The sequence below is a fragment of the Blastomyces gilchristii genome (genome assembly GCF_000003855.2).
Source record: "Blastomyces gilchristii SLH14081 genomic scaffold supercont1.4, whole genome shotgun sequence".
NCBI classification, from domain to species: Eukaryota; Fungi; Ascomycota; class Eurotiomycetes; order Onygenales; family Ajellomycetaceae; genus Blastomyces; species Blastomyces gilchristii.
Window position 1 is genome coordinate 3,246,966 of NW_003101679.1, and position 22,724 is coordinate 3,269,689.

The following is a 22,724-nucleotide window of genomic DNA, read 5'->3' on the forward strand; positions in this document are numbered from 1 at the left end:
TTCTTATAGTTATCTTCTGAATCTTTCTTCACTGTAATATAGTTGACACAGACAGACACTGATTCATCTTTTAAATAAGAAGACATCAATCTTTCTCTTGATTGAGAAGATATAGAGGTTGATTAGCAGTTGAAAGTAATATACTCTGATCAGTTACAGTTGATGCACACTTCTTGTTAATGTTAATTAATGACTTCTTTGAAAGTGATCCCAGGAACTCAGAAGCCTGTTCAGATGATAAAGACTCTTGCTTATATATAGACATTTGAGTCTACTCAATTCATGATATCTGCATCATTGTTATTCTTCAGCACAAGTGTATAAGTCACTGAGATGTAATGTCTTCTATCACTGTTCTGTATACTCTTGAGCTTGATAAGATAGTCATTCAATATCTGAAGCTGTGTGCAGAAGTCTTTATAAGTCTGGTCTTTATCTACACTTATAAGAGTCTGTAAGAGTTTGAAAGTTAATGTCTTCTTAAGCATACTAATCTTCATTTGATTCTCTCAAGATTGATCTTCTGCTTCTAGAATTTTAATGTTGAAGTCAGGAATGAATATTATAAGAGAAGTGTTTCTCTGTCAGATACTCTGTAATCAATCTAATACTTTCTATTGTATAACAGTGTCTTAGAACAGAATATCAAGATATTTGATAATATTATCAGATGTTTGTAACACTGATTCACATGCTTTTATTTATGAATAAAACTTCTGTTTCATATGATTCTTCAATCATTTATTAATATATCAATCTTAATTGATTAGTGAACTGATAATATCTTCATCTACACTCAGTTTTACAAGCATTTCTATTCTTCATAATGAGTAGAGAGTGTGATTGAAAGTATTGAAATATGTAAGAGTATCTAAGTGTTCTTTCAGCACTTTTGTATTCAATTCTATAGATGTTGAAATTGTCTGAGTTTCTTATTATGATAATTGTTGAATCTCTTTATATTGATGTTATTGAGTTATATACATATCAGCTATTTATTACTGTTACAATTTCAACATTGCTTGAAGCTACTGTGATATTACTTCTATGCTTGTGTTCAAGAGTTCTCTCATATTATTGTTAGATATGATTATCAATTGTCAGATGTGTAATTGTATGAATATCTTATATATCTGAGTGTCAGAACTCTCAGGTCTTTTGCTGATATTCTCTTATAAGATCTTACTCTCTTTGTAAGATCTTGTTACAGAGTCAGAGTGACTGATGAGCAAGCTTCTATCTGAGAACTCAGTGTTTACCTTAACTGATTGTTTCTCTTTCTTATGTGTTGTTACATGTTCAGATATCTCTTGATAAATAATTGTTTCTAATGAGGAGATGATGCATGAATAAACATTTTTCTAGTGTAAGAAGCCTACACTGAATAGATCAGTATTATATTGATAGGTCTTATATAACAAAGAGAAAAATGTTAGAGAAGGAAAGAAAGAGAAAGTACAAGAATCAGCGATTGAAGTGGATATTTATACACATATGCAGTGGCATACACAGTGGTGCTTCGGGGCGGAAGAATATACGCGCGTTCGTAGTAGCCGAGGATCGGCGATTGGAACATACACATTCGTGGCGGCCGAGGATCGGCGATCAGGAATGAGGCGGTAGGAATCTATGGAGTGTACGGAATAGTCTATATGATTGATCGGGCGCAGCCCGCCACACCTACACTGAATAGATCAGTATAATATATAGGTCTTATATAACAAAGTGAAAAATGTTAAAGAAGGAAAGAAAAGAGAGAAAGTGTGAAAATCAGTCATCAGAATGAATATTTATATATGTATGTGATGATGTACACAGTGAAGCTTCGGAGCGGAAGAATAGAAATTCTGTAGGTTTTCAGCTGAGAATCAGCAACCGAGAATCAGAGTGGTAGAAATCTGTGAAGTGTAACGGAATAGTCTATATAATTGATCAGGCGCAGCCCGTCACAAGTAGCTATTATCTTTTCTAAAATCTTTCTGAGACAGTTCAATAGAGATATTACTCTATATAACTTAGAAATTGAAGCTTTTCTATTAGGTTTTACAAGGATTACTTCAGTAGCTTCTCTTCAGCATTCAGAATGATAATCATTTTTCAAGAGATTGTAAAAGAGCTTAAAATATTCATTCTTCAAGTAAAATATGTATTTTGAATGATTAAGTGATTAATTAAATCAGGCCCTGCAGCAGTTTTAATTGAACTTAAGAAGATAGCTGACTCTAATTCATCTTATATAAGTTCAGACTATTCTTAGTAATTTTCATTAATATAGTTATAAAGTGATATATTCTTCTTCTGTAAATCTGAATCTGATAACTTTTAAAAGAGAATTCTCATAAAAGCTTAACATTTTTTCTCAAAAGAATTTACTGTATATGATTCATTCTGAAACTTATATTCTAAGACTGAAAGTTTTGCTACACTTCTTATTTTAGTATATTTGAATGCTTTAAAATCTTCTTTTTCTTATACTTCTTTAAGAAATTTGTTTCAGCAGTCTGTTTTAACTTGTTTAATATCTGAAAAATATTCATTTCTGACAGCTTTGAACTCTTTATCAGATATTACATTATTCTTTCAATCTCTTCTAGTAGTGACTAATTATTTTTTTTGAATGTGATATTCTCATTTCATCAAGATTTGAAATACTCAGAAGACTTTTTCTTTAAAATATTATCTCTAATACTTATTAGAATAATAGATGTAATGAGCTTTACTCTATTCTTAAGTATTTTATTTAAGATATCTTGACTGAGATTTCAATAGAGCTCACTCTGCTTTTCAGATTTTAATAGTTTTATACTTTCTTCAACTGCTTTTCAATCAGCTTCTTCATAGTTATGCTGATTAGAGAGAAGAGAATTTTCACTTATTTATTTTTCACTCAGTTTAATATTAAATTGAATAATCTCATGATCTGATTCTGATGTCTCATTTGAATCAATAAATCAGTTTATAAGTTTTTTTTCAATTAGATTTTATAACATGAAGATTAAATTTATAATAGATTTCTATTTTATATCTTTTCTAAAGAATGTTTGTTAATCAGACTTGTTAACTAGATCTATTGAATACTTAAAGATTCATTTAACTAGTTTATCTACTCTTACTACTCTTTCATATTCTGAATTCTATCAGAGATAATGTGCATTGAAATCTCCTGCAATTATAGAGTTTTTTAACAGAGTTATATTTAAAAATTCTGTATTAATTATTCAGATATTTTATTTTTCTTCAATAACTTTTCATTATAAATATTTATAAGTGGTATAGTATTAAACTCATTCTCTTTATCTATAATATCACTGACTAGAATATCAGAGTCAGACATGATATTAAATCTAAGATTAAATTAATATCTTAATGTCTTTCTTTCATAGATCACTTCTCTTGACTTTATCTTCAACTTTTGAGATAGAAAGCAGTAGTAACTTGAATAAGAAATGATGTATTTTTACTCAGCATCAAAATTCAGTTTCTGAAGAAGTATAAAATCAACTTTTTATTCAAATACAATTTAAAGATAATGTGGTTCGGAAGAACGTACGACCGCCGGATAATAACGCGGCCGCTTCCGAACATGCTTACGAATGTAAAGGGGCCATAGCGGCCACTAATTAATTTAGTATAACATATATAAGAAGCTGGCGTACACCTGTAATTGTATGCTGACTCAAGCAACCTTTGAATCACATCTGATAGCATGTCTAAAAACTGGTGAGAAGTACAGACTTCTTCAGAGTGTGATAATTCCATCTATGAAGTGATTCATAGTTATCATATCAGTGTGGTTTCAAAATGTCTCAAAAGATAGTGTATGAAGAGCAGTGAGTGAAAGAGTATCTGATTAATGCTGCTCTACTTGTTGAGGAAAAACTTCATACTCAGATGAATGCCATGTATGCAAATGAATGAGATGTAAGAAAAGAGAATGAGAGTGATGAACTAGATTCAAAGAAGTTTACTCTCTACTCAAAAGAAGAATAAAAAGAGAGATGATTATCATCAGAATTGTATGATAATAACAGGAAATCAGAAGTCATATTATAATATAATAATATAATGATATAATGATAGACATTATACAATTAATAAGAAATCACTGAAATGAATATCTTCTCTAGTCAATATGAATAACAACACTCTTCTCTGCTATCTGAACCAGAAGATATGCAGAACCTCTCAGAGAGTTTACTCAAAGCAGTAAGAAAAGTAGCTGAGATCACTGAAGTGAAATCAAAGCTCTGTATGTGTACAAGAATTCTAAATGAGATTGAGATCTTGTGTACACAGTGGCAGGCCGAGGCAGAAGTCAAACAACAATTGACATTCACTGTGAATTAAGTATTTACTATGAAGATTATTATTATTATTATTCTTCAATTATAGATGTATGCAGTCAGAGACTATGATATCTACCAGAGAATTAAAAGTTCTCAGGGTTTTTTCTATATCTATAAAGATAACTATCATACATTCACCAATTTCAGATATGCAAAATCAGAAAATTCCAGCTTAGAATACAAAAACTGTTTACAAATTGCAGTGTTTTAACATCTTCTGATACTTTGAAACCATTTGACAGTATCATGACAAAAGAAAAGAGAACACAGTCTTAAAGATAGACACATTAAACAGATAGATAGAAAAGAATAGAAAGGAAAAAATAAAGTAAAATAGAGAGAGACTGTAATGAAACAAATTCTCAAAAGATAGTATATAGCTGTTTTAACAGACTATATCTGATCAATTTCCTTCTCTTCATATTCAGATATTTCTGAATTCAGTCATTTCCTTGTAGCTGCTTGAGTTTCTGATAGAAAGTCTATTAAGTATTTAATTTCTGTCTCAGTTGAGAATAAGAATCTCATATTTAATTGATTTAGATTATACTTCTCTTTCAATCTGACTCTGAGACTATTGTATAATGCACAGTGTATTACAATATGCTCAGGATTCTCATTTGCATTGCAGAATGAGCATTCTATTGAATCAAATCTATCATCAAATCTTTGTATATAAGATTTGAAATAGCCATGTTCTAGTTTTAGCTGTATTATAGATGAGAATATTTTCTTTTTACATTTAGTTGAACAAGATTTTCACTTGGATTTTGTTTTAAATCTTGAATAATGTATACTCTTCTTTTGTTTCTGCTAGCTTTCATTTCACTTGTTAAAACAAGATTCTTTTATTTTTCTCTTTATAAAAGATCAGGACACAATTTTTTGAATAGATCTGCTTAGTTCTGAACCTTTTTTTGCAGCTGAATCAGTTAATTCATTGCCATGAATATTCATATGAGCAGGAACTCAGTGCAGATGAATTATCAGCTTTGATATTCTTCTCTTTTGAATTTTTAAAACAGAGTTTAAGATCAGTTCAAGATTCATTTGATCATTATGAATCTGACTATTTCTAAGTCTTTTTAAAGCAGCTTAACTATCAGAGAATATTCATGCCTCTTTCAAACTATTTTCTCTTTTATGAGATTTTATTTCAATAAGTTTGAAAGCTTTCACTATTATAAATAGTTCAGTGTCAAAGACTTCAGATTCACATCCTAGATTTCAGAAATATGAGATACAATTAATATTATCTTCAGTATAAGCAATGCCTGCGCCTAATCTATTCAAATTCTCGTTTTTTGAGCCATCTGAATAAATCAGAATAGAGTCTTTTATATTGATTGTAGAAATTCTTCTCAAATGCTGTTCATATTCTTTCTCTTTAGATAGTTCACTTATTTGTAAGTCTATAAGAGATTCAAGCTTTTCTCTCCAGAGAGATAACTTCTCATGATTAACTTTTTCAACATTTAAAATTTACTATGAAGAGCTTCACTGACATAATCATTATCATTAATAAGAATAGAGAAAACCAGGTTGTAGATCTGCAGTGAGAGATTGAATGTTTATACAGACAGATAACTGTGTCAAATCTGAAAATCTTATCATGATTGTTCATAATCTCATCAGAAGTGTACACATCATCTGAGACTGCTATGCAGGATGAGAATTCAAGTATGAATTATATCAAGCCCGACAATCTGTCAGAGTCATTAAGCTTCAATGATAACTGAAAAAATAATGCTGTAATCAGCTGACTAAGTCAGATACAATCATATTATCAGATTGAATGTGAACTTACAGACAGACAGTCAATGAAATTTCAACAAGTCTTAAGATCTGTCATGTTTCTACATGAAAAAGCAAAGTCATTATGAATGACTGATGAAAAGATGAATCTTGCAGACTCAGAGTGATATTCATTTCCATGAACATAGAATGAGTTTTTCAAATGAATCTTGCACAACTTTGAGAAAGTGAATATATAAGACAAGTGTTATGAATACTTCACTGAGTGTAGATAAGTGAGTGATCTTACATCATACTTCATATACTTCAGTTTATACTATCTCATGTTGAATGAAGAGCTTTTAATATCTTTCTGTTTACAGATCTTCATTTATGATCTTACACCTGAGTTGAGAGCAGAATGGAAATACTTAATCTTGTAATCAGATATAGTGAAAGAAGTATACAATATTCTCATTATATGAGAATAAGTAAGTTAATTGTGACAGAAAATACTGCAATTGAGTATATCTCAGTAGAGAACAGATAATCAGACTTCTATAATACAAGTTATACATCTAAATATGATGAATCTAGATCTGAATGCTATTACTAAAGCACTAAATTCTCTGAAAAAGAAATTCTCTGAGTGAAAATCTTGATATTATGAGTATCAAGCTTGCTTTAACTGCAGATGTCAAAGTCATGATGCAAAAGACTACACACAGCATACACAGTCAAGAGAAGTAAGAGAGTTAAAAAACTAGCAGAATCAGTGAGCTCAGAGACACTCACTAATATTCTATAAAAAGTCTTATTATTATTATTATTCTTCAATTATAGATGTATACAGTCAGAGACTATGACATCTACCTGAGAACCTTTAGTTCTCAGAGTTTTTCCTATATCTATAGAGTCAACTATTATACATTTATCAATTTCAGACATGCAAAATCAGAAAATTCCAGCTCAGAATACAAAAACTGTTTACAAATTGCAGTATTTCAACACCTTCTGATACTTTGAAATCATTTGAAAATATTATGACAAAGGAAAAGAGAATATAGTCTTAAAGATAGACACATTAAAGAGATAGATAGAAAAGAACAGAAAGAAACAAGTACAGTAAAGAGAGACTATAACAAAATAAAATTATTAAAAGAGAGTGTATAGCTGTTTTAACAGACTATATCTAATCAATTTCTGTCTCTTCATATTCAGATACTTCTGAATTCAGTCATTTTCTCATAGCTGCTTGAGTTTCTGATAGAAAGTCTATTAAGTATTTAATTCCTGTCTCAGTTGAGAATAAGAACCTCATATTTAATTGATTTAAATCATACTTCTTCTTTAATCTGACTCTGAGACTATTATATAATGCACAATGTATTACAATATACTCAGGATTTTCATTCACATTGCAGAATGAGCACTCTGTTGAATCAAATCTATCATCAAATCTTTGTATATAGGATTTGAAATAACCATGTCCTAGTTTTAGCTGAATTATGAATGAGAATATTTTCTTTTTACATTTAATTGAACAAGATTTTCACTTTGATTTTGTCTCAAATCTTGAATAATGTATGCTCTTCTTTTGTTTCTGCCAGCTTTCATTTCACTTGTTTAAACAAGATTCTTTTATCTTTCTCTTTATGAAAGACCAGGACACTGTTTTTTGAATAGATCTGTTTAATTCGGAACTCTTTTTTGCAGCTGAATCAGCCAATTCATTACTATGAATATTCATATGAGCAGGAACTCAATGCAGATGAATTATCAGTTTTGATATTCTTCTCTTTTGAATTTTCAAAACAGAGTTTAAAATCAGTTCAAGATTCATTTGATCATTATGAATCTGACTATTTCTAAGTCCTTTTAAAGCAGCTTGACTATCAGAGAATATTCATGTCTCTTTCAAACTATTTCCTCTTTTATATCATTTTATTTCAATGAGTTTGAAAGCTTTCACTATTGCAAATAGTTCAGCATCAAAGACTTTATATTCACAGCCTAAATTCCAGAAATCTGAGATAAAATTGATATTATCTTCAGTATAAGCAATGTCTGCATCTAATCTATTCAAATTCTCATTTTTTGAGTCATCTGAGTAAATCAGAATAGAGTCTTTTATATTGATTGTAGAGATCTTCTTCAAATACTGTTCATATTCTCTCTCTTTAGATAGTTCACTTATTTGTAAGTCTATGAGAGATTCCAGCTTTTCTCTTCAGAGAGATATCTTCTCATGATCAATTTTCTCAACATTTAATGAAGAAAATTGATTCTTAATAAGTGAATATAGTCTATACAGTTGAGAGAGCATTTTCTTTAAAGCATTATTCTCATTTCAATCAAGAAATCTATTTCAATTCAGTTCATTGTCTGAGTTAACTGATGAAAATGAAGAAGATACTCTTTCTCTGATTATATGATTTGAGCTTATCTTCATGACTCTCAGAGCATAGTTTGTACAGGCCTTTTCAAATTGAATAGCAGGAGATGAAATTGAAGCTTCAATTTTCATTGCTTTAATAGAAGATGATTTGAATACTCTCAGAATTCTTCTTAAAGCTCTGTTTTATAGACTTTGAAAGAGTTCAGTGAAGTTATCTTGATTGTTTCATCAAACTTGAACTTCATAATCAGCTACTGAGATAATACAGGCTATGTATAACTGTCTCATAGTCTGAAAGAATAGATCTCTCTCAGTATTTAATAGTCTGATTATACTATTCAGTAGTCTCTCTGTCTTGATAATTCTTTGTTGAATATAATATTTAAAATTCAACTTGGAGTTTAATCATACTCCTAGTCATTTGACATTTAAACTGGGTTTAATCTCTTTATTCAAAAGAGTTAGACTTAGTTCTTTCTCATTAAATCTGGGAAAAAAGTGAATTAACTCTGTTTTATTCATATTAAATTGAATTAGATTGATATCTGTTCTAACAAAGATTTTCTTTACTGCTTTCTCAATCACTTCTAAATTCTCTTTAATTGTCTTTGAACTGTAGAGTAGATCAATATCATCTATATAACTTGAAGATCTCACTATTTTCATCTCTCTATTCTTGAATAGATATGCAGTGTATATTGTAAATAAAACAGATAAGATTGAAGATTCTTGTGATACTTCTATTTTTATCTCAGTTTTATCTTGTTTTCTTCCATCAAAGAATAGTTGTATAATTCATTTACACATGAAATAATTAACTCATTTTATTAGAGAAAGTGACAGTTTTAACATCTTCAAAGTTTGAATCATCTTAGACTTTGAAACATGATCAAATGCATCTTTTATATCAATAAAAACAGCAGTTGAGACCAGGCCTTCATGCTTTGCTACTTAAATATCATGAATAACTGAGAGAACAGTGTCAATTGCAGAAAATTGTTTTCTATCTCTCATTTATTCATTAAATAGAAGAGAATCACTAATAGAGCTTATAAAAGATAATCTAGTAGTTATTATCTTTTCTAGAACTTTTCTCAAACAGTTCAACAGAGATATTACTTCATATAACTTAAGAATTAAAGCTTTTCTATTAGATTTTGCAAGCATTACTTCAGTAGCTTCTCTCCAGTATTCAGAATGATAACTATTTTTTAAGAGATTGAAAAAGAGCTCAAAATATTCATTCTTCAAGTAGGAATATATGTTTTAAATAATTAAATGATTAATTGAATCAGGCCCTGCCGCAGTTTTAATTGAACTTGAAAATATTGCTGACTCTAGTTTATCACATGTAATCTCAGGCCATTCCCAGTTATTTTCATCAATATATTCATGAAATGACATATTCTCCTCTTCTAAATGTGATGAGTTTTAAAAGAGAATTCTCATAAAAGCTTGACATTTTTTCTCAAAAGAGTTTGCTGTATACAATTCATCCTGAAATTCTTATTCTAAGATTGAAAGCTTTGCTACACTTCTTGTTTTAGTATAGTTAAAGGCTTTAAAAACTTCTTTTTCTTATGCTTCTTCAAGAAATTTGTTCCAGCAATCTGTTTTGGCTTTTTTAATATCTGAAAAATATTCATTTTAAATAGCTATGAACTCTTCATCAGATATTAAGTTATTCTTTTAATCTCTCTTAGCAGTGACTAATTACTTTTCTTTAGAAGTGATATTCTCATTTCATCAAGGTTTGAAATACTCAGAAGACTTTTTCTTTGAAATTGTTTCTTCAATACTTGTTAGAAGAATAGATGTAATCAGCTTTACTCTATTCTCAAGCATTTCATTTGAGATATCTTGATTTTGATTTCAATAGAGCTCACTCTATCTTTCAGATTTCAGCTGTTTGACTCTTTCTTCAACTGCTTTTCAATCAGCTTTTTCAAAGTTATACTGATTAGAGAGAAGAGGATTTTCACTTCTTTATTTTTCACTCAGTTTAATATCAAATTGAATGATCTCATGATCTGATTCTGAGGTTTCATTTGAATCAATAAATCAGTTTATAAGTCTTTTTTCAATTAGATTTTATAACATGAAAGTTAGATCTATAATAGATTTCTGTTTCATGTCTTTTCTAAAGAATGTTTGTTAATCAGACTTGTTAACTAAATCTATTGAATACTTAAAAGTTTATTCAATCAGTTTATCTACTCTTACTGCTCTTGTGCACTCTGAGTTTCATCAGAGATGATGTGCATTGAAGTCTTCTGCAATTATAGAGTTTTTTAAGAGAGTTATATTCAAAAATTCTCTATTAATTATTCAGATATTGTTGTTTTCTTTCAATGACTTTTCATTATAGATATTTATAAGTTGAATAGTATCAAACTCATTCTCTCTATCTATAATATCACTCACTTGAATATCAGAGTCAGATATGATATCAAATCTCAAATTAAATTGATATCTTGATCTTTTTCTCTCATAGATCACTACTCTTGATTTTATCTCAGATTTTTCAGAAAGAAAGCAGTAATAGCTTGAATGAGAAATGATGTACTTTTACTCAGTATCAAAGTTTGATTCTTGAAGAAGTACAAAGTCAACTTTTTGTTCAAATATAATCTGAAGATAAGAATAAATACAATTTAAGTTTCTATTCACATTACTTTGAATAAATGTGATTTTTGAAGAGTTTTTAAACTTTTTTTGGTATTTTTGTTGTATATTCATACTAAAAGAGAGTAGAGATAGAGTAGAATCTAATCTCTATCATCAGATAGTAGATTATAACTATTTTGAAAAGTAGGAATCTTAACTGCTTGCATTATATCTAGTTTATTATCAGAGTCATTTCTCAATTCTCTAATCTTAACAGAAGTTTGAGAATTCAAATTCTGTTTACACTTAGCTGAAGAATTGAAGTTTGAAGATCTAGATAGTTGAGAATTTCTTCTTTTTGAGCTTGCAGTTGCAGATTTACTAGCTTGACTTTTCTCTTCAGTTTTAGATTCATTTTAAGCTTCATCTTTTCTTCAGTTCTTCTGAGTTCTTGAAGCAAATACACATTCTTTTGAGCTAGATGCATGTTTTTCTTTGCAATTGAAGCACTTAAGCAGAGTATGTTGACATATTTCATCTCTTTTTAAGTATGTTTCACATTTATGCTCACTAGTTTTATAATCTCTAGTATAGAATGTGCATTTTGAGTCTCTGAAACAAGAGATTACAAAGTGTTCATATCTTTGACAGTTTGAACACTGTGTTTGAGCTTTGAGATTCATTCTTGAGTCTTTGTATTCATGAACTCTCATTTTCAAACCTGTTACTCTTACTTCAGAGATTCTTGATTGTTCAAGTGTCTTTGTATATACTAGAATAGAGACATTTCTTCTACTCTGTCTGAACTCAATTGAATTAAGTCATACAGACTCTTTTCTCAGTTGAATAGAATTGTATTCTTTCAATTCATTTTTGAGAAGCAGCATTCCTTTCTCACAGTCAAAGATTTCAACTGAAATATCATGAAGAATGAATTTATCTCACTTTTCATCTCTCTCAGATAGAATTGTTGTGTTTAACAGAGATTCTACTGCTGATTTTCAGAGATTCTCATTCTGAATAAGAAATTCTGCACTGAATTTAGACATTGTGATCAGAATGATGAAGTTTTCAAAGAAGAATGACTCAATTGAAGCTATAACTGGTTTTTGAACTTCAATATCAGTTATTAACTGAGAAAAGAACTGCTGATTGATTTCATTTCTAATTCAGAAAATGAGATTTGAGTTTATCTTATTTCTCTGCAAGATGTCCTGATTTAAGACTTTGAGAATAAGTCTTGTATTTCTGAAGATTTGAAGATTTTTTTCTTTTTGCATTTTTTTTCTCACTCTTCTATCAATAGAAGTATGAGCAGTATTCTTCTCAGTTTTCTCAGAATTTTGAGCAGATTGTGAGACAGCAGATTTAGAGACAGCAGGTTTAAAGATAGCAGATTCAGCTGCTTAAGCATATGTTTTCTTCTGATTTAAAGAAGAAGAAGAAGAAGAAGTAGAAAAGAAAGAAGTGCAAAGTAAAGAGTCAGTGATTGTATTAGAAATTTTCAAAGTTTTTAGAACTGTGTTTGAAATTCCAAGTTTGAACTTGATCACTTTCTGTAGTTGTCTAGTCTGAGTATGAAGAATTAACAGAACTTCTTTATTCATCTCACTCAGACACTCCTTTTCAAGAATTTTACTTACTTTTTCAAGTTCCTTTATTTCAAGAACTTGTTGTTTCTCTATTTCTTCTTTCTTTCTTCTCTTCAGAATTTCAATCTCAGAAATAGTATTTGAGAAAGCATCTTTTTTCACATCAACTGAGTGTACTTTTGAACTCATTGTTCTTACTCAATGAAAAGTTGGTCAGACTGATTCAATTGAGATATTTATTAAACTCTTTTGAATTGAAAAGTTGATCAGACTGTTTCAATTAAGAGATTTCTAAGTCTGTTTTCAATTGAAAAGTTGGTCAGACTGTTTCAAAAGAAGAATAAAAGACTTTTGTGTATAAAACACCTGATTTTTTTCATACTAGTTCAGTAACTAGGTTAGATTTTTAAAGAGAATCTAATAAACTAAAATTGATTTTTAAGATAAATCAATAAAATCTTTACAAACTCTTTCTTGAGATACAGTGAGGAAAAGTATGATATCAATTGATAATAAATCAGATGATATGACAGTTTTTGAGAGAAAAACTGATAAAAAATAAATCAATTTTTTGCAGAGAAATTGATTAAAACTATTCAATTTTATTCTAAATTATTCAATTCTTTTCACACAACAAGTGTGCAACTCAAATCAGTTAATAAAGAGTGTAAAAAAGAATTAAGTATTAATGAAAGCTCTTCAGTCACTGAAAAAGTAATTCTTACTTAAAAGAATGTGAAATTATGATAGAAAACAACTCTGTGTTTAATTCTTTGTAAGAATATTGTATAAAACCCAGAGAAAAACACCTTACTTTTTCAAGAGAAGTAAAAAACTATTTCTAAGATCTTTTTTTTTTTTTTTGCAATAACTGCTGCAGAAGAATGAGATAGAAACTGCTAAGATATGCACTACTGTATACTCTTTATCAACACTTTCTCTCTTCAGAGTCTTGATATTATAGAGAATATAAGTCTGTTTCTATATAATAATATAAATATTGTCAGCAGGATGTAGAGGAACTGGTTATTTATATCTCAAAATAGAAGACTTTGTCAATGATTATATCAATACAGAGTTAATTCTCAAATTCAATAGAAACCTAGTGTTGCTGTTCTCAATTCCTTGCAGAATCTATTGAATATTGAGATATTAAAACTAGATTTAATATATCTCACTGTGCAGGGATTCAAGGCTCAGTCAGATCTTGAGATATACTGAATTTATAGTTGTTAATGTGCTGTTGACTTGTTCTGTTGACTCATTGTCTGCTGATTATGTATCAAATACTGTTACTGAGGTATCTTTTTGTATTATTCTGCCGGGGATGAGCCAGATTGAGAGGAGTAGTACAAGAGTGAGACTTAGTGTTGATAGACTGACTGTGTGACCGCGTCTGAGACCAGGACCAGAATTTTTGATAGTTTCATTATCAATTCAACTGATCCCATTACACAGTTTTAACATTAGATAGTAGTCTCATACTGTCTCAGTGAGACTTACTGTTTACTCTTATCACATTTTTTAAATGAGATCATAATTTTCACTTCTCAATTTAAATTATTTTTATTACTTTAAATGACTTTAAATCTCATTTGAGCATTATCAAAAAGTGTTACTTTTTAAAAAATTAAAAATAGTCTAAAAAAAACCTTAAAATGTCTAAAAATAGTAACTTTATGTCAAGAATGGAACTAAATGAGATCAAATGAGACCACTTTCTTATTTTTTTCAAGTCATGATTTCATTTTAAGATCTGATATATAGTCACTTTGCATGTTTTTTTAATGATTAGTCTCAGCGGGATTCACATCAAGAAATGTATGAGACCAGACCAAATGAGACCAAACATGAAATTCATAGTCCCGGCGGCCAGTCTAGGTGTTGATGTCTAGATACACTGAAGACAGACCGCGGAGGTTGCACTTTAAAAGTGTCTGTTGGTTATGTGCTTGATATTATCGCCGAGGTATCTTTTTGTATTTTTCTGCTGGGGATGGGCCAGATTGGGAAGGGCGGTACGAGGGTGAGACTTGGCGTTGGTGTTTTGGAACATCAAAGATGGACAGGGTTTTCGCGGAGGTCACTCCTCAGATATCTCCACAATTACAGATCAGGGATCTTCCAAAATCGAGAAGATTGGTGCATATGGCTAGGTCTCTTCACCTTACAATTTGTATGGCAATTTGGCCCGGGGTTGTGGTGTGGTAGGGGAGAACGGGGGATAATCCCACACAGGAGTTTCGAACAACGTCTGGTTCACATTTGGCTGGATAACTCCACCACCACACGGGCTATGCGGTCGGCGATGGAGTCAAAATGCTCGTATGATCGAGGGCTTTTCGATGGATCTATCGGCGGGTTCTTATTCGAAAAATCGAGCGAGTTCGTGGTGGAGCGGTTGAATATGAAAAGTCTTCAAAGTGAAAGAGATGTTCATATTAGATGATTCTCTGAAGTCTGTGAATATCAAGAGAAAGCAGGCTTCTGACTGAGACACAGGTGAGGATGAAGCAGATACTCATCTCAATGCCTTGAGACTTGAAATGTTAATATGTAGAGAGCACTTGAATAAGAATTGAGAGATGACTGTAAAAGTATTAGTGAATATAGAAGCTTCTACATAATATATTGATAATTATATAATCTGAAGATTAAAAGAGATCTGCTGAGTGAAGAATCTCTGATGTATAAGATTGTCTGATAACTGATATTTAGTATCATCTGTAAGACTAAGAGTTCTCTTACACTTCAGAGAATGATCTTGCTATTTTTAAGTATGACAGCTGCAGAATGTGAAATACAATCTTATTCTCAGACTCAATTAGTTTCAAAGATTCAATCTGCAGATTTAATGATGTACATGTCATATGTGATTAACTGATAGGAAGAAAACACTTCATACAATTCTATTAACTGATATGAGAAGAACATTTCATATCTCTGATATAGAAGAGTTAAATCTGCTTATATATTAATAAGTAAAGAGAATGATTTGTAAGACCTCATCTGAAAGTATTCTGTATGTTATACAGGACTCAGAAGCAGAGAAAACTCAGATAAAGAATATACAGAAGAATAAGTGTATGAAGAAACTTCTGAAGAAGTATGAGAAGATCTTCTGAACAGATCTTTCACTGAAATTGTCTTCAGAACAAGGATTTGTATATGAGATTGACACAGAGAATGTGAAATCAGTTAATTAAAATGTGTACCCTCTGTTGTAAATACACCTTGAAGAACAGAAGTATCAGATGACAGATCTTCTAGAATATGATCTCATATAATTCTTATCAAGCACATGAGGCTTCTCAGTTCTATTCATGAAAAAGGCAGATGAACAGTGATAAATATGTATTGATTATCAAGCACTTAACAAGCTTATGATTAAGAATAGATACTCATTACTATGAATTCAACAACAGTTGAATACAGTTGAAAATGTCTGATATCTATCAAAGATTGATCTTCTCTCAGAATATTGACAGATTTGTGTAGATGAAGTGTCAGTACTGTGAACTGTATTTAATATATAATGAAAGAAGTTTGAATTTCTGATAATGTCATTCAGTCTGACAAATGTGCCTGTCATCTTTTAAATAATAATAAATACAATTCTTCATAAACAGAATAGAATCTCATACCTTATATATCTGAATGATATTCTAGTCTTCTCAAACTTATACAATGAACATCTGAAGTATTTTGATGAAGTGCTTATAACTCTGACAGAGTATAAGCTCTATATTAAATCAACAAAGTATGTGTTTGAAATAGAAGAGTTAAAGTTCATAGAATATGTAGTGAGTAATGACTGTATACACCTCATTCTGAAGAAATTGAATATCATAGTGAATTGACTGCAGCTGAGAAACATATATTATGTATAATAGTTTCTTACATTAATCTCATATTACTGCAGATTTATCAAGGATTTTGTATGAATATCTGCATCACTCTCAGATCTCTTAAGAGAAACAGATGCAAATCTGTGAAAAAACAAGTTTTATTCAATTATCTGAAATGCTGTGTGTGAAGAGATCTTTCTCACACTGAGAAAATGTATAATAATATTTTGAGTACTTATTCAATCAGATTGTGATAAACCTTTCTACATTGAGATGAATGCATCTGAATAAGCTATTAAAGACATTCTTCTACAGATGAGTAAGAATAGCAAGCTGTATCTGATAATATGCAACAGTAGAAAACTATCAGATGCTGAGCTCAATTATTCAGTGTATGAAAAGAAATTGTTAGTGATCAAGCATGTGCTGATGTTATGAGATAGATGTATTAATAATAAGTATATGATAACAGTGATTATGAATCATGAAAGCCTTGTCTATTTATAATTAATAATGAAATCTTTTAAATGTTTAGTATGTTGAATCTCAGAGTTTCAAGTGTATAATCTTCATATTAAATACTGAAAGAGATCAGATACTGTGATATCTGATGCAATCAGTTACAGACCTGATTTCATGAGTGAGAGTTCTGTGAATCAGATATAAGAAAAGTTCACATTAAATGCACTGAGAAAATACAAGAAATCAGAATAAGTGAATGCAATGATCTCTTACTTGAAGAATAGTAAAGTGTCAGAAAATAAGCATCTTATGAAAGTGATAGAAGATATGCTTCTGAACTTCAAGCTGAGAAAATTGAAAAATAATGTTATATTTTATCATGATCTAGAATATGCAGAAGTTCTCTATCTGAAACACTTATTTAAATATGACTTAATGACTTACATGCACAAGGAATTCAGTCACTTAGAAAGTTCTGAACTTAAGAGTGTACTCAAATCAAGAGTGTACTGGTCAAGCATGACTGAGAACATTCAGATATACACTCACAAGTGTCTGAATTATCAGGTCATGAAAGAATCTAAGAAAGGGTTAGAATATAAGAAAGTATAACATCAGATAAAATGTACAATACAATCATTTAAATAATGAGAGATGAATTTCATAGACATATTTAGACTGACCATGTGACCGTGTCTGAGACCAGGACCAGATTTTTTGATAGTTTCATTACCAATTTGACCGATCCCATTACACGGTTTTAACATTAGATAGTAGTTTCATACTGTCTCAGTGAGACTTACTGTCTACTCTTATCACATTTTCCAAATGAGATCATGATTTCCACTTCTCAATTTAAATTATTTTTATTACTTTAAATGACTTTAAATCTCATATGAGCATTATCAAAAAGTGTTACTTTTTAAAAAATTAAAAATAGTCTAAAAAAACCTAAAAATGTCTAAAAATAGTAACTTTATGTCAAGAATGAGACTAAATGAGATCAAATGAAACCACTTTCTCATTTTTTTCAAGTCATGGTTTCATTTTAAGATCTCATATATGATCACTTTGCATGTTTTTTTAATGACTAGTCGCAGCAGAATTCATGCCAAGAAATGTATGAGATCAGATCAAATAAGATCAAATGTGAAATTCATGATCCCGGCGGCCAGTCTAGACATATTACTGTGAATATCAAATGAAAATTATTGAATAATCACTGCTATTGACTACACTACTGACGGATCAGTTGTGAAAGCAGTTTCAGAGATAATAGAGAAGATGATGACAAAGTTTCTATATAATGAGATCTATATCAACTATGAAATGCCATGTGAGATTCTAACTAATAATGATATGAACCTTGTAGAAGAAGCAGTGAGGCATTTCATGAGCCAGTTATAGACAAGATATTGTAGAACAATATCATATCATCTGCAGATGAACAGAAAGATGAAATACTTGAATAAAATCCTGAACAACATGCTGATGAAATATCTAGTGAACAAGTCTATAAGATTATGAAATGAATATCTCAGTCAGGTGCTATTAACTACATGAATTCAGCAGCATGCAGTCTTCAAGCATTCATCATTCTATCTGTTGTATGAATTGCATCCATGCATCTCAGAGAATGCTTTGGAAAAGATGAGAAAGAAAACAGTGATTGCAGACACAGCAGAAACAACAGTTGCAAATGCAACAGTCACAGACACAATAGTTGCAGACACAACAGTCACAGACATGAAATCAAGATTGAAAGAGATCAGCCATGCATGCACAAAAGCTAATGAGTTACTCCTGAACTGAGCAATTCAATTGAAAAGAATATAAGACTCACTAGTTAAGAAATTAAGTCTCAAGATGAGAATATAAGTTCTTGTATATAATAAGAGTTCTGAGAAGTTTTAATCTAGATGATTTAAGTTATATAAAATACTCAAATCACATTCTCTGAAACATACACATTGAAAGAATCAGAGAAATAAGTCTTATACAACTTGATAAATAATTCATATCTTATAAAGACAAAGATACAAGATCTGAGCAGATTATAATTATTCATAGCACTATTATCAGTGTTGAAAAATGTAATTCAAAGATTGCTTGAGCCAGCGTAGGATTACAGGTGTACGCCGGCTTCTTATATACTGTACACTAAATTAATTGATGGCTGCTATGACCTCTTTACATTTGTAAGCAAGTTCAGAAGCGGCTGTGTTATCATTCAGCAGTCATATGTTCTTTCAAATCACATTCTCTCTCATCAGATTCGGCCACACTCATGTGACTATGATGTATGCTCTAGCTTCATGTGAATTAGTGTGTCACTAGTGTTCACAATTGTGTGATCTATTCCTGATTTGACTAGTATTCTGTGTACACTCTCACAAAGAAACTTTCACTATATTATATCACTTATTTACTAACTTTTCTCATTCTTTAATTATCTTCTTCATCATTGTCATCATTGAATATTATCATCTCATTTAAGATTTCTGCTTCTTCTTCTATTCAACATCTTCTATCTGTTATTCATCTATCACATTGTACATGTTTCTGATAATGACTCTCTGTTTTCACAACAAGTGTTCTTGTAGTACTCATACTAAGCAGTTCATTAGTAGTAAGTGTAATATGTTGTAAAATATAATCAGGACTTGTTTTCTTCTAATAATCACTAGAATGTATTATTATAAATGACACATCTTCTTCATCTTCTTATACACTCTTGATCTTCTTTTTCTAGTGAGTATCTAAGCATGTTTTATATGAACACAGATGCTGATATTTTATTTTGATTTGCATAGAATCTTCACATATTGACAGATTTACATCTGCTGATGATAGTGAATACCTCAATGTTGAATTATTGATTGAAAACTTGAAGAATGTGATAATGAAGAAATTACTCATGTTATATATAACTAAGTCTCTCATATTCTCTTCTACTCTCTCTGTTCCTTTCTCTGCTACTTCTCTTCAATCTCTTACACCTGTCTCTGTGTCTGATTCTCTAACTCTCACTATCTCTGTTTTCATGACTCTCACTTCTGCTACTTCTGCTCTCTCTGCTTCTATCATCTCTGCTTTCATTATCAGCTCTCTCTATTTCAAGAAGATATTGCATAGACTTAATGAATCACATTTCTCAGTGTGTACACTTCTGCTCTTCTTACTGACTTCTAAAATAATTTATTGTATAAAAACTGTGTATGATATGACTATCTGAAGCTCAGTTGTAAACACTGATTATTAGATTCATTTTAAATATTTGTGATAAGATAATTGTTTATTTATATCAGAGAATCACTTCTCTCTTTAACAGTATCAAGATTATAAGTCTTTTCTTTTTTCATCTTTTCTTTCTAATACTGATTTTCTTATTCTTTAGAGAAAATCATTATGAATTTTGTTATGCATGAAGTCATGATATTCACAGATATTAAGAAACTTTTTATAACTGTTAAATTCAATATTGCAGGTACATCTACTCTGATAAATATCTTTGAAATGATTAACTCATATCAGTCTATTCTCTGATATTTATTATCTGACTTCATAATGCAGATGAAGAATATCTGTGTTTTCAGAAACAGGAACATGAATATCATACTCTTTTACACCTGTGAATGTGAGACTCATACACCTTATCTGAGATGTTATTGTGAAAATAAGCTGTTTATACACTGTGTTCTGCTTTCTGCATTCTCTTATGTCTCTCTCTCTCTTTCTGAGAAGTCTGATGCATGTTGTAATTGTGTGTATAACTCTAAGACCAGCAGGTGTTCATTTACTAACTGTTTTTATCTCTGATTTTGCAGTTCTTATATACTAATAATGATACTTAGTTACTCTGATGCCAGAGATCATTCTAATTGAAGATGACTACACTGCTGAGACTACTCTCTTCTATTCTTAAGCTTCTTCTGTTACTTTCTCTCTCTCTTCTGCAGAGAAGGTTATACACACACTGAGTTATAAATGTTCAACTCTGAGTAACTTCTGCTATCATTTGTCTGATTCTGTGCTCTCTTCTTCTTTCATTTCTTTCATCTCTGTTCTTTCTGTCTTGACTTCTGATTCTGTGAGTTCTGTGCTCTTCTTCAATTTTTCTATGTGTATATGTATACATTTCTATATTGACATTTCAGTCAATCTTGTAATCAATGACATTAATGTTTAATACAGAGCAGTAGAGAAATCATAGACATATGTAGTATTATTATAAGAGTGACTTACAGTTCTTGAATCTCTTGCAGATCTCAAGTTTTAAGATTTTCTTTATTTTTAGTGTTTTTCAGGTGATGTAATGTTGGAAATAGATTAAACATATGATGTATGAAAATGAATAAAGTATGTATAATAATATTTATCTTTTACAGCTGACTCTTACAGTTGATGATTAATTCATTATCTCTTTTCTTTTCTTACACTTTTTCTTTGTCTACTAGTCACTACTCTTATATAATCTTTATATGATACAGTGTTCATTGACTAGGTTCAGTAGCTTTCATCTCTTATAATTCTGTCTCATGCATTATACTGTCTCTCTTCACCTGCTCAGACTACTACAGTGAACAGCTTATTAAAACTAATCTTATCTGATCTCTGAGTGTTCTCAGAGAGTGAGATGACTTGATTTCATGCATCTGTGAATATTTCAGATGCTTCATCCTCTGTTATCTCTGTAATTGAACTGATATATGTGGTTCGGAAGAACGTACGACCGTCGGATAAGAACGCGGCCGCTTCCGAACTTGCTTACGAATGTAAAGGGGCCATAGCGGCCACTAATTAATTTAGCATACAATATATAAGAAGCCGGCGTACGCCTGTAATCGTATGCTGGCTCAAGCAACCTTTGCATCACATCTGATAGCATGTCTAAAAACCAGTGAGAAGTGCAGGCTTCTTCAGAGTATGATAATTCTGTCTATGAAGCAATTTGTAGTTATCATGTCAGTGTGGTCCTAGAACATCTCAAAAGATAGTGTACAAAGAGCAGTGAGTAGAAGAGCATCTGATTAATGCTGCTTCACTTGTTAAGAGAAAACTTCACATTAAGGTGAATGCCATGTATGTGAACAGATGAGATGTGAGAAAGAGAATGAGAGCAGTGAATCAGATTCAAAGAAGTCTGCTCTCTACTCAAAAGAAGAATAAAAAGAGAGAATGACTATCATCAGAGTCATACAATGATAACAGAAATCATATAACAATATAGTGATATAATAATAGACATTGTTATTATTATTATTATTATTATTCTTCAATTATAGATGTATGCAGTCAGAGACTATAACATCTACCTGAGAACTTTTAGTTCTCAGAGTTTTTCCTATATCTGTAAAGTTAACTATTATACATTCATCAATTTCAGAGATGTAAAATCAGAAAATTCCAGCCCAGAATACAAAAACTGTTTACAAATTGCAGTGTTTTAACATCTTCTGATACTTTGAAATCATTTGACAATATCATGACAAAGGAAAAGAGAAAGAGAACACAGTCTTAAAGATAGACACATTAAATAGATAGATAGAAAGGAATTGAAAGAAAAAGATAAAGTAAAGAGAGACTGTAACAAAACAAATTATTAAAAGATAGTATATAGCTGTTTTAACAGACTATATCTGATTGATTTCCTCCTCTTTATATTCAGATAATTCTGAATTTAGCCATTTTCTTATAGCTGCTTGAGTTTCTAATAGAAAGTCTATTAAGTATTGAA

At 30.4% G+C, this 22,724-nt stretch overlaps 1 protein-coding gene across 1 annotated transcript; it reads left to right on the forward strand.

Annotated features, from left to right (window-relative positions):
* Nucleotides 1-14,629: 14,629 nt before the first annotated feature.
* BDBG_16709 (uncharacterized protein) lies at nt 14,630-15,126 on the forward strand (the record flags this gene model as incomplete). The annotated part of the gene is made up of 1 exon (XM_031724600.1): nt 14,630-15,126. Exon 1 carries the CDS (start codon nt 14,674-14,676, stop codon nt 15,124-15,126), a length of 453 nt encoding a protein of 150 aa, XP_031577430.1. The 5' UTR covers nt 14,630-14,673.
* Between the last annotated feature and the right edge of the window lie 7,598 nt (nt 15,127-22,724).